The following is a 12,767-nucleotide window of genomic DNA, read 5'->3' as shown; positions in this document are numbered from 1 at the left end:
TTGGGAGAGAGGAGATAAAAAGAGTTTGAAGAAGTGAACACGTGGCGGATTATGTAAAGAGGTTTTAGAAGACGTGGAGTGTATACAGAACTGGAATTTTTATTTTATTTTGGTTTGTCTTATCATTGTGCTCAGTGCTCACGAATTAGTTTAGATTTTAATTAGACCAGTATATATTAACCGAGAACCAAACCGAACTAAACCGAAATATTCAATTCGGTTTGGTTTTGGATAGTACGTAAGAACCGAACGATTCCAATCTTTTAAACCAAATTGAAAATTGGAATTCGGTCCGGTTTTGCGTATTACATAAGTAGAACCAAATGAATGAACCGGAACCATATTATTGAAATGACTTAACTAAAAACGAATTAAACCAGAAAGGTATTTAGGGAATCGGTCTGATCATGGGTTAGAATATCTGGTTGTAGAAACAAGTTTAAATTCGACCTCCAATGTCAATGTGTCATTGTCCAACTGAATACTTTCCCAAAGTTTAGCTGAAGCCCCAAAATTTGTCAAACTCCCAACCCCATTCTTGGCCTGGTGTCTTGTACGAGCACTTAACTGCATGCAAAAAATAAATAAATATATATATATATATATATATATATGTAAGCATATTGGTTTAAGACGTGCACACAAAACAAAAGAAAACTGTAGTTTCAAGAAATACGTACGTTCGCCTGTGATGTGATTGTCATCGTAGTATGTGTCTGATATTCGGAGATCTGCATCCACGTAAATCTTCTCATCCCTTGAGAGGGTTTCACTATATCAGCTAATTGCAGAAAAAAAAACAACGATTTCGATTTGCCATTTTCTTTAGTTCTTCTATCTATTTGACACTGATGCAGAACCACACATGGGAGGTGGCACGTGCGTCGGAATCCAAATAAGTCGGCTTATCTAAGGCGGACACGTGGAGGGTGTGGATTAAGTCGCTAAGAAGGCCGTTGGAAGACACTTAAAACATATGATTGTTCTCATTTTTCATATATCGAATCTTAATCAGAAAAATTGTAAAAATTCCTAAAAATATTTGGTTGGGTTTCTCTCATCTTGAGAGCTCGCTTGTCGATTTGGTGTTTTATGAATACTAAATTGATTGTTTGGTGTTTGTTTTTGAGTGATCGGGAGTTTTATTGTATTAAAGGTATCAGAGCAAAGACGATTCTCAGATCAAAGATGGTTGAAACCAAATCTCAAGCGAGGGAAGCGACGAAGAAAGAAATGGCGGAGCCAGATCTGGAGGAGGTTCTGATAGAGGAAAGGATGACGAGGTTGGAAGCTAAGGTCGACGAGCAACATCAGGAGACTCTGAGACATTTTTCAGAGTTGTATGAGTTGTTGAGGCGTGTGACTACTCAACCGTCGTTGGATGCTTCTGTTAAGGGGAAATCAGTGCAGATCTCGCCGGATGTTTCACAAAAAGCAAAGCCGGAAGGTTTGGGGTTTTCTCCAACAGTAGCGGGTGGATCGGGACTAAGAGATGCGAGGAGGGAAGAACGACCTGATCTGGTAAGACTTGAGGCTCACTATTATTACGGTGGTGTTACTAGGTTAGGAAAAATCTATTTTCCTCGGTTTGATGGTACACGAATCAAGGAGTGGTTGTTTAAGGCTGAAGAGTTTTTTGGAATAGATTTCACTCTGAATGATATGAAGGTGAAGCCTGCAGCAATTCATTTTGACGGTCATGCCACAACTTGGCATCACTCTTTCATACAATCGGGTGTTGGGTTGGAAATTTTATATGATTGGGTTGGATACGTTCAGCTGTTGAAGGAACAGTTCGAAGATGTGTGTGATGATCCCATGGCTGAGCTCAAGCAGCTACAAGAAACAGATGGGATTGTGGACTATCACCAGAAGTTTACTCTGATTAAGATCAGATTAAATCTCTCGGAGGAGTATTTGGTGAGTGTTTATTTGGTTGGGTTGCGGTTGGACACGCAGATGCATGTGAGAATGTTTCAACCATTGACAGTGCGACACTGCTTCTTGTTAGGCAGGCTGTATGAGAAGGCACACCCCAAAAGGTCTCTCAACACAGCTTGGTCTCCTAAACAAGGCAAGGTTAGCAAGGTGGGTGGTGAGATGGAAGCTAAAGATGAACATCATGGTGGAAAAACATCTTTTAAGGCACCTGGTAATCCGGCTAAGAAGCTGTCTCAACAAGAAATGAGTGAGAGGAGAGCTAAGGACCTCTGCTATTTCTGTGATGAGAAGTATACACCGGAACATTATTTGGTTCACAAGAAGACTCAACTGTTTCAATAGGATGTGGAGGAGGAGTTCGAGGATGTAGTAGAAGAATTAGTCGAAGAAGATGAGACAAACATGCCTCGGATTTCAGTAAATGTTGTATCAGGAATCTCGGATTATGAGACAATGTTGTATCAGGAATCTCGGATTATGAGACAATGAGAGTTTGGGGTACTTATGATAAGAAAATCCTTTTTATGCTGGTGGATTCAGGCTCTACTCACAACTTTGTGGATTCGAGAATGCCTGCGAAGTTGGGGTGTAAGATTGAATCTGCAGGGCTCTCTCGTGTCTCTATCGCGGATGGTAGGAAGTTAAGAGTAGAGGGGAAGGTAAAAAAATTTAAGTGGAAGTTGCACACTACTCAGTTCCAGTCAGATGTGTTGCTTAGTCCTCTCCAAGGGGTGGATATGGTAGTGAGAGTCCAGTGGTTAGAGACTTTGGGAGTCATCAATTGGAACTTTTTGAATTTGGAGATGAGGTTCAAGTATAACAAACAGCGTGTGTTGCTGAATGGCATTAAGCAGGGTTCTGTTCGTGACATTAAGGCACAAAAATTACAAAAGTTACAAGAAGAGCAAGCTCAGTTTGCGATGGTATGTGTGCAGCAAACCAAGGATGGAGAAGAGCTAACCTCTTGTACACTTAACACTATGGCTTGCGATAATAGGGAAGAGACAATTGTGGGGGACATTGTCGAGAAGTTTCCAGATGTGTTTGCAGAGCCAACTGAACTGCCCCCGTTCAGAGATAATCATGACCATCGAATTAAGCTACTGGAGGGTTCTAATCCGGTTAATCAGTGATCCTATCGTTATGAACTTCACCAGAAAAATGAGATCGACAAAATTGTGGAAGAAATGTTATCTGGTGGTACCATTCAAATCAGTTCTAGTCCGTATGAGTCGCCGGTGGTCTTGGTTAAAAAAAAAGATGGGACCTGGAGATTATGTGTTGACTACAGGGAGCTTAACGGTATGACATTGAAGGATAGATTCCCGATTCCCCTTATTGAGGATCTCATGGATGAACTCGGAGGATCCATGGTGTACTCTAAGATTGACCTTCGTGCTGACTATCATCAAGTTAGGATGACACCTTCGGACATTCACAAAACAACATTCAAAACTCATAGCGGCCATTATGAGTATTTGGTGATGCCATTTGGTCTCACAAATGCCCCAACAACTTTTCAAAGCTTGATGAATGCGGTTTTCAAGGCATTCCTGAGGAAATTTGTTCTTGTTTTCTTTGACGACATTCTGATCTATAGTTCATCAATGGAAGAACACAAGCAGCATCTCCAGAGTGTCTTTGAAGTTATGCGTTCGCATAAGCTGTTCGCTAAGATGAGCAAATGTGCGTTTGCAGTGACTAGAGTGGAATATCTTGGTCATTTCATTAGCCAAGAAGGCATTGCCATTGATCCTACAAAGATACAAGCGGTAATGGATTGGCCGATGCCTAGTTCCCTGAAGCAGTTAAGAGGTTTTTTGGGGTTAGCTGGATATTATCAGAGGTTTATTAAAGGTTTTGGTGTGATTGCGGCTCCATTGCATGCCTTGACGAAGCATGATGCATTTGGTTGGACTGAAAAGGCACAGTGTGCGTTTCAGGATCTCAAAGCTGCTCTTTGCCAAGCCCCGGTTTTGGCTTTACCGGTGTTTGAGAGACCATTTGTGGTTGAAAATGATGCTTGTGGCCAAGGCATTGGGGCGGTGCTTATGCAGGATGGTCATCCATTTGTGTTCATCAGTCGACAACTGAAAGGGAAGCAGCTTCATCTATCAATATACGAGAAGGAGCTTCTGGCAGTCATCTTTGCAGTCCGAAAATGGAGACATTACCTTTTGTCGAAGCATTTCATTATTAAAACTGACCAGAGAAGCCACAAATATTTGTTGGAGCAACGACTTATGATGTTACTATATTTTACCATATTTAAGGCCTTGTTTAGTTCATGTTTTGCACCATATAGAAGTGATTCCTTAGGTTTTATAGCCATTTATGTCCAAATATGCACTTAGGATGTTTAGAAGCATGCATTGCATACATTTGTACATTTTGAGTATTATAAGGTGTTATGGAGCTCTAAAAGGGTAAGGAAGGACTTGGTGTTATTTCTGGAGCTAAATAAGAGGACTAGAAGCATCAAGAACATAAAAGAAAGCACTCGACAACAACACTCGACCTCGCACACGGTCGAACACACGGTCGGATTCATAACGAGCTCCTCAAATGAGTAATTAATTCAATGTGACCATATGACAAATGCACTAAAAGGGGTGTATTCAATCAATGATTTTGGAGGATTTTGGATTTTTATTAAAATCACATGTTATTCAATTTAGAATTTTAAAATCTTTTTCTAAATCTAGTGTTATTGAAAATGACATTTTAATAAAATCACTCAAAATCACTCAAAATGTCTTGTTATTCAAACAACAATTTTTAAAAATCATATAAAATCAACTGTTATTGAAAACATAATTTTTTTTCTCTAAAATCTCATAACAATGATTTTGGAAGATTTTGAGAGATTTTGAATACATTTTTACACTACAAATCCAATTTATAAAATCACATCTCTAGAGGTACTATTTTGAAGGATTTGTTTTTTTAAAAAAAAATTGTGACTTCTCCTCTCACTGTAGACAGTTTAGAGAATTTCACTATCAATACAATATGATCATTACCATCACTAACGAAACCAAAATGCTTGAATCTTGTCCTCTTTTGCCGCCTCCATATCAACGTTCGAAACCACCACGTCCTCACCACGCTCAGCTCCACGTTCGGCCCATTAAAAAGGAGATGATGATTGGGGGAAGGAGATGATGAACACTACTGGAGTTAAAACTAGAAGATGATAAATAATATTGGGAGATGACAATGATTTTTATCCACGATACCATGATTCTCCACTCCCGAGCTCTTAATTAACAATTAAAACTAGTAGAAAAAAACTAATGACGAAACACAATTTGGGGAAAGGAGATGATGAACAGAGAAATCCCTTTTTGTCTTTCAATTTATTTAACAGAACAAGCCGTAAGGTTGAATTTTAGCTTTCAATTTATTTTGGAAATCCATTTTTATTTTTCCTATAAATCTCTTACAATCATCCAATATAATCCCTTTGAATCTCATCAAATCACAAACATTTTTTTAACAATTCCACCAAATATTCTAAAAACTCTCTTTAAATCTCTCAAAATCTCAAAATTTCTAAATCCAATAAAATTCTTTAAAATCATGGTTTGAATACACCCCCTAAAACTTCTAGTCTACATGTGTGTTCTACATACCTTGAATAGTAAAGTACTTTTGTTTTTTTCGTATTGAAGACGAAGAACTTGACATATGCAAAAACTTCGGATGTGGTGTTTTCTAATTTCACGTACATTGAAACAAAACCGCCTCCGTTGTCCTCCTTGTTCCCTTTCGGATATATAATCAATCTTCTGAATTTTTTTATATATATTATTGCATAAGTAAGAAAGATCCATTGATGTTCTTTTCCTATGATGAAGATTGAAGATTGAACAATTTTGGAGCTAATGTGAATATAGTAAAATCATCGTCTATATGTGTTTCATGCATGCATGTCCCAAATGGTAGTAACTGGCGAAGACCACAAACATATAATCAAATCAGTGTAGTTATCTATCTAATTTGGGGCTCTTGCTATATTTCCTGTTTTGAAAATTAAGACAGTTCATCGTTTTGCATTTTAGTTTGACAAATCTTAATCTCAACCAAACCGCAAACCTACTTCGACTTGAATTTCTCGCCGAGTTTCCCAACTCTGTCCTTCAACTCTTCGACAGTCTCCTTAGCCTTCACTATAGAGACACTTCTGATCTCATCAACCCTCAAGCTCGTCTGTCTCCACACATCCTCTGCTTTAGACTTGGTTTTCATTTTCAGGTCTTTGGTTTTGTTCTCCAATCCATGAACTTGTTGTTTCAAGGCTGATATCAGAAGGCTTATTTTCTCAATGATCAAGTAGATTACTTCTTTGGATTTCTCTCCTACATCTTTCGCCATCTTTTTGAGCTTAGCAATCAGACTTCCAGCTCTTTTCATGGTTCCTTCGACAGGATTTTGCTTTCCTGCGTTCCGCCAAGTAGATTCCGTTGTTGTCTGTTCATGGAGGTCACTGTCAACAATCACTTTTAGCCCATACTTCTCCCAACGTCCTCTAGCTTCTTTTAGCACTTTTGCTTGTTCTCTTGCTCTTCTCGCTTCATCCTCAGCCCAATCCCTTTAAAACCAAAACTCAAAACCGTAAATGACCTGAAAGAGCTAAACTCTCATATGTTTGACTAGTCACATTTCTCAATATAAAAGCTTTTGAGTGTAACTATTCAATGTAGATCAAAAGAGTACAGTCCATTCCTCGTTTGCTTCTATCTCACTGTGTAAGATCTATTCATGCTCATTTGATTTTAATTGGAAAAGATAATATATTCTATACCTGGCTATGGATAAAGCGTTCCTTTCAACTTCAAGCTCGTTTTGCAATCGGAGTATCTCTTGGCTTTCATCCTCCACTTGCTTTTGAAGTCTATAAAACCTCTCTTTCTCGTACGACATCTCTGCCTTGTTACTCGCAAGGCTTTGAAGTTGTTCCTCAAGCTCATTTCGTATCCTCGCAAGAGCCTCCATTTCTGTTTCAATAGATGTGCGTTCTCTCTCCAATGCAAGAGTCTCCTCTTCTTTCTCAACTCTAAGTCTCGCCAGCTCCGACTTTGCTTCTTCAGCCATTTTCTCCACTGCATCTACTAGTTCCTTTTCTCTTAAAAGCTCTTTCTCGAAGCTAGCATTTATATCCTTCTCGACCTGAGCAACCAGCTCGTTATGTGCAGAAACCACGTTTTCAGCCATAGCCTCTGCTTCGATACGAGCTAGCTCCTCACCAACTACTTCAAAAGCGTCACCAATTGCAAGAGAAACAGCTGTTTGGGCTTTTGTAACCGCTTTAGACGGTTGAAACAATCTGGTACGCCCTAGAGGGACACAAGACTTTTAAAAACAAAACGCGGCTGTGAAACTCTGATGATATTATTACTTAAAAGAAGCAAGAATCTCACTCACCAAAAGCAAGTGCTGTTATTCCATGTTCTCCAGCGGATAAGTCAGCTAAAAGGGCAGGCCACGCTTCAGGGTTTATTTTATCAATGTCAAGAAAACCAGAAAGTTGGTATAGCTTCTGAAAAAGGAAAAGTAGTTGTGTAAGGTTTACAACACTCTAATGACTAAATGTGGAAAGAAAGAAATAGAAAAAGAACCTTGCTATCAGCTTCTGGGAGCTGTCGGTATTCCAAAGCCATCTTCCAGCTCAGAAGATCCTGACGTGTTAGAGGGCTGTAGATAAAAAGAGATATGAAGAGTGGATATCACATAGCAGTAGCTAGGCCTTTATAACTTATATGGTTGGATGAAAATAAATACCTTTCTGGGGAGAACGTAAACCGACTGCTCTCAGTAGAAGGCACGTTTTGGTTAGAGAGGTTGCTTGAGATAAGTCCTGCCTCTGCCAAACCTATACTATCCAATAACAAATGAAGAAATCAGATTAAATATAACTAACTTCATTGACTCAGCATGAAGGTAAAAGATAATCTAATGAACACCTTGAATGAATGGAAAATCAGGATCTTCAGGTTTGATATCATCAAATGCAAGTTCAGTAACATTCTCTATGTACATGGCAGGATATACTTTTGATGCCGAGTTCCTGTAATGGATGAAGGTAATTTCACAATGTGAGGCATTGAAATATGGTGAAACTTTTGAGAATTACCTTGACAGCGCATTGCTTGCAGAAACCACCCAACGAGCGAATTCACGGCGTGTACATAAATCATAAGGCAGAGCATCGGATTCAATAACCTGGAATAACAATCAGTTCTTAACAACTCAAAAAATTGCTGCATTGCTAGATAGTTAGTTCATAATAATCTGAAAGTTAGAAAGCAGTACCTTTAAAGCTTGTAAAGCTGAAAACATTTGACTTTGAACTGGATCCACAGCCGTTGGAAAGATAGGTTCTATAGGATCTACTTGTGGAACTGTAGAAGGAGCAGGTATCCCTGTATAACGGCGGGCCTTCTGCTTTTCGTTTGGGAGTTGAGAGGTAGGCGTAACTACTCCATCCACCTCTGTCCATGAGGTGTATCTCTCAGCTGGGCTTGCTGATGCTTTCTCATCCTCGTCATTTTCTTTGCTAGTAAACGCAGATTTCAACACCACATCTATGTCACCCCGAGAAGAATCTAAACTAACATCCAGAAAAGGGAACACTTATAAATAAACAGGCAAGTAACAATGAGAGGTGAGATAATGAAATATTGGTTGCAAGACTTATCAAGCTTGGTACATTCGTGTCCATACCTCTAGAGCTTTCCTGGTTATCTTGCTGCTCAGTTACATTACTTCCCTCATCCCCAACCGTGCTGATTTGATCACTTGAACTTTCACCAACAGTAGTCACCAAAACTTCTACTTTTGGTCCTAAACCATTCACCCAAACAAAATTTAACAACTTTACTAGTTGGAATCAGCTACATTGTATCACAATTCCCACACTAAATAAAGATTGAAACACATACTTAAACCATTGCGCTTGTAAGATAAAGCCGCGTAAGTTAACCCAACAAAGAGAACCATCCCAGCCACTCCAGATAATAAAGTTCCTGAAAACAAAAATCAAAACTTTAATATGAATCTACCAAAGTTAACCCATCACAAAAAAATCGTACCTTTAAACCAATCTGCAGTGTTCTCGTCGTCATCTGAATCAGCCCACCCACGAAATCGACCCGACCCACCCAAATCGCGTCCCGGTTCAGCGTTTTGCGCAACGCTTGATGATATCCGGAGACGGCGACTTAGCTTTGTCATCTTCGCTCTCGCCGGAGCTTTGAAAGTACCGTAATTGAAGGCAATTCTGAGCTGGAGAGAGCTTGGTGTCGTCCATGTCGCCATTGTAGACGCCATAGTTGTTGTTCTTCAGTAAGATTTTTTCCAACAGACGATGATTACATTTTTTTGGTTCGTTGCTTCTTCATTAGACAAGACGAGACAAGAAACGTGATACGAACCTTTTCGTATAATTACGAGAAAGGCCCCTTTGATATATACTGTTTCCAATTTTTACCCACCGTAATTTATTTATTAGTTTTCTTTACCCACACATCATTTATTAATATTTTTACACAATAACATTAAGAACAGATTGTTGTTGCCTAGCTAGTTTATCACTTTAGGTAACCTGTGGAAAGAATTAACAGATAACAGTAGTTATCATCCATTTTCTACATGAAACACCAAAAAAGGTGTGGTTATTGAGCATTTCTTGTTAATATTAGGTATTCGAGAATGGTAATTAATCATAGTGTCTATAGCTAATTAATTAATGCTCCTTCAATATTACAAATAGTGTCATTTTGACACATTTCACCTAAATTACTACAAATATGATTTATATATACTCATATTTAATGAATGATATATTACATAAATTTATTGAATAATTTAAGGTGAAGAATAACTTTAAAATATTAGTTTAAAAATCATATTAGAATTTTAGGTGAAGAGTAAATTAAAAAAAATTAGTTTAAAAAATCACATTAAAAATATAAAACGACACTCTCTCTCAAACAAAACTAAAACTCCAAACATATTAGTATATTTATTTTTTCTAACTCACCACCATCCCCAAAGTCCCTATGATTTATTAGTTTGAGATTTGAATAGAGTTTGAGATTATTAGTTTGAGATTTGAATAGAGTTTGAGATTATTAGTTTGAGATTTGAATAGAGTTTTAAAGATTTTAAATGTTATGTAAAATATGTTGTTATTAGATCAAGATTTTGTTTAACTATGTTAAAGTTTAGTGTTATTAGTTTAAGATTTGTAAAAAGTCATTTAAAATCTTAACAAATTTGGGTTATTGGATTCAGACTTTTATAAAGTCACTAGATAAGGGCCCGCACGATGTGCGGGTTTAAAAATTATTGAAGAAAATAAATTTTAAATCTTAAACAAATTTTTAAAAATATAAAAAGAAATTTTATTTCTTGAATTAAAATATATAAATAATTTTAGTTAGAGAAAAAATCATATTTTTATTTACCTTAATACACTTATTTATATTTATATATTTTAAATATATTATAACAATTATTACAATAATAAAAAGCTAAATTATATCCCACCAAAATTTTTGCCAAATACTCATCATTACGAATATTAGTATTGTCAAATTTTAAAAACGTTACACAAGTTATTCACAAAATATTTTACATGCAAAGAGTTCATCAAAACAACATCTAGTTAGTAAGCATGTACAATTTTACTCTATCTTATACCATTAAAAATATGTTCTTATACCCAAAATTATTTTATTGTTAAAGTATGCTCTTTATCACCACCTATAAAATATTTTCTAAACAAATTAAACAAATTTTGTGTTGCTTTACTTTCAATTTGGTATAATATTAGTTCTTATAATTACTTAAATTGTTTTTTGAAATAATTTCTGTAACCATGATTTTTTTTTTACTCCAAATATATTTTGGATGAATAACTGGTGAAAATTTTCTACTCTATTACAATGATTTTATGACTAACCTAATAAAAGTTGAGAAACTGAGAAAAAGTTAATATAACATAATAAAAATAAAAATTTGAAAATTAAAATCAAGATGGTATATATAAGTCTTAGATAATTCAAATATACAAAATAGAAACTTTATAAGCAATCCAAAACATGACATATGTCATAATCACGTTAAGGATCGACGACATATTTACTCCTCAGAAGTATCACATTGTACCAAAACTACTTAAAACCATGACCTCGTCTCAAATATTCTTTAATAGTAAATTCTCAACTTATTTCTATATGAATCAAAAGTTTTCATATATTTTTCCATATACCTAGATTTAAACGATTTACGAATCAAATCCGATAGAAAACTACATAAATCCGGTTCGAAACCAATTTTATAACGGTTTACCATTCCAACTTCCCAAATTTGAAAATCGCTTCTCAATTAATCGATCAAGCAGCTCTTGTTTCAGTACCAGAATCATCAACATTATTCAGAAGAGAAAACTCTAAATTTTTACTAGAAACATCAATCACCGACTAATCTTCCAAACTTATAATGTTACTAACTGTAGAATCACTTTTGAAACCTTCATCAGTGTCTCCATCCTTGATAAAATTAGCAGGATTTATATACCTTCAATTCCATTTCATTGCATCTGATAGCTTCCATTGAAGAACCTGCACGAATCAAAGACCCACACAATAGATCGGCAAAATTATATCAAAAAAAAATCAAAGATCAAAACTTTTGATATAAACATATAATTTTTTCTCTTTGTCAACATTTGTGCCACAACAGGCCGGCCCATTAGCCAAATTCCTACATTCGTAAAGAGCATGACTTGATCCCTAATGTGATGGTGTCATCTACAATTGGACTTACCAATAGTCATTGCAATAAGACCACTTCACAAACATAATTTTTATGTAGATATAATGTTATTTTCATAATTAGGTGTCCTATTACGTTTCAAAAGTAATAATTTTTTTAACATAACATATGTTATTCTTTTTAAATTTGTTATTCACTATTTATTGATTAATAATAATATACATGCTTAATGAATTATTTTTTTGTTTATACATGTCAAAATCTAATTAAGAAAAATGTATAATATAATTAGCGTACAATGGAAAATATATTAGTTTCATTAATTTTTCTTTTTGATTTAGGATTTTTTTTTAAGATATAAACATGTAAATTTTATGTAGATTTAATGTTATTTTCTTAATTAGCTATTTTAAAAAATAATAATTGTTTGACACATGTCAACATCTCATCAGTATACTTGACACGTGTCACAATCTGGTGAGTTACTAACTTTGAGAACCAAGCTTTATATAATAAGATTAAAAGTTTTGTGTTATTCAATTAAAACAAAAGAATTTAGGATTGTTAATGAGTTCAATTATTATGTTATTAGTTCATGATTTTAGACACTTTCTTTACAAAATAAAGTCATGGAAAGTATCATAAATATACATGGATTGTTTGTAAGACTTTACAAGATTTTACAAATCTAATCAACAAAACTTTCTAGCAATCTTTAAAAATTTTTCACTTATTCACTTTTAATGATTTTGTTGAACTATTCAAAAGTCTTCATAAATCTCAAACCAATACCATCCCCTAATCATTACTGATTAATACTCTGTCTATTTTAAATTAGTTGTTGTTTAAAGTTTTTATGCTTATATTTAATAAAACATTAATTTTTGACTCTTAATTAACATATTGTTTTATTCGATACTTAGAAGATACAGATAAAATTGCAAAATCTATTTAAAAAATTGTGCATTGAAAACACGACTAATTTGAAACAAAAATTAGATTAGTATATTGCATTAACCCAAGAAAAGAACACAAGACACATC

The 12,767-nt window shown here is 35.4% G+C and overlaps 1 protein-coding gene across 2 annotated transcripts; it reads right to left on the bottom strand.

The window, feature by feature from the left end:
• LOC104725753 (plectin) lies at positions 5,914 to 9,375 on the bottom strand. Of its 2 annotated transcripts, XM_010444465.2 has the most exons (11): positions 9,036 to 9,375; positions 8,886 to 8,969; positions 8,668 to 8,787; positions 8,257 to 8,549; positions 8,078 to 8,166; positions 7,908 to 8,011; positions 7,726 to 7,816; positions 7,563 to 7,638; positions 7,369 to 7,483; positions 6,749 to 7,280; positions 5,914 to 6,535 (listed from the first exon to the last, which is right to left on the bottom strand). In XM_010444465.2, exons 1-11 carry the CDS (start codon positions 9,271 to 9,273, stop codon positions 6,040 to 6,042), a joined length of 2,238 nt encoding a protein of 745 aa, XP_010442767.1. In that variant the 5' UTR covers positions 9,274 to 9,375; the 3' UTR covers positions 5,914 to 6,039. The 2 variants fall into 2 exon arrangements, with proteins under 2 accessions (XP_010442767.1, XP_010442768.1); XM_010444466.1 differs by lacking the exons at positions 8,886 to 8,969; positions 9,036 to 9,375 and having other exon boundaries at positions 8,257 to 8,554; positions 8,668 to 8,756.

This window comes from Camelina sativa, chromosome 11 (genome assembly GCF_000633955.1).
Source record: "Camelina sativa cultivar DH55 chromosome 11, Cs, whole genome shotgun sequence".
NCBI classification, from domain to species: Eukaryota; Viridiplantae; Streptophyta; class Magnoliopsida; order Brassicales; family Brassicaceae; genus Camelina; species Camelina sativa.
This window is presented reverse-complemented; position numbering and strand designations above follow the sequence as displayed.

Excerpts from the sequence above, each read along its gene's own strand:
- LOC104725753 (XM_010444465.2), bottom strand. The coding sequence starts at position 9,273 with ATGGCGTCTACAATGGCGACATGGACGACACCAAGCTCTCTCCAGCTC. Across the intron at positions 8,167-8,256 it reads CAGCTTTACAAGCTTTAAAG|GTTATTGAATCCGATGCTCT; the intron begins GTACTGCTTTCT and ends TTGTTATTCCAG. Across the intron at positions 7,484-7,562 it reads TCCCAGAAGCTGATAGCAAG|AAGCTATACCAACTTTCTGG; the intron begins GTTCTTTTTCTA and ends TTCCTTTTTCAG.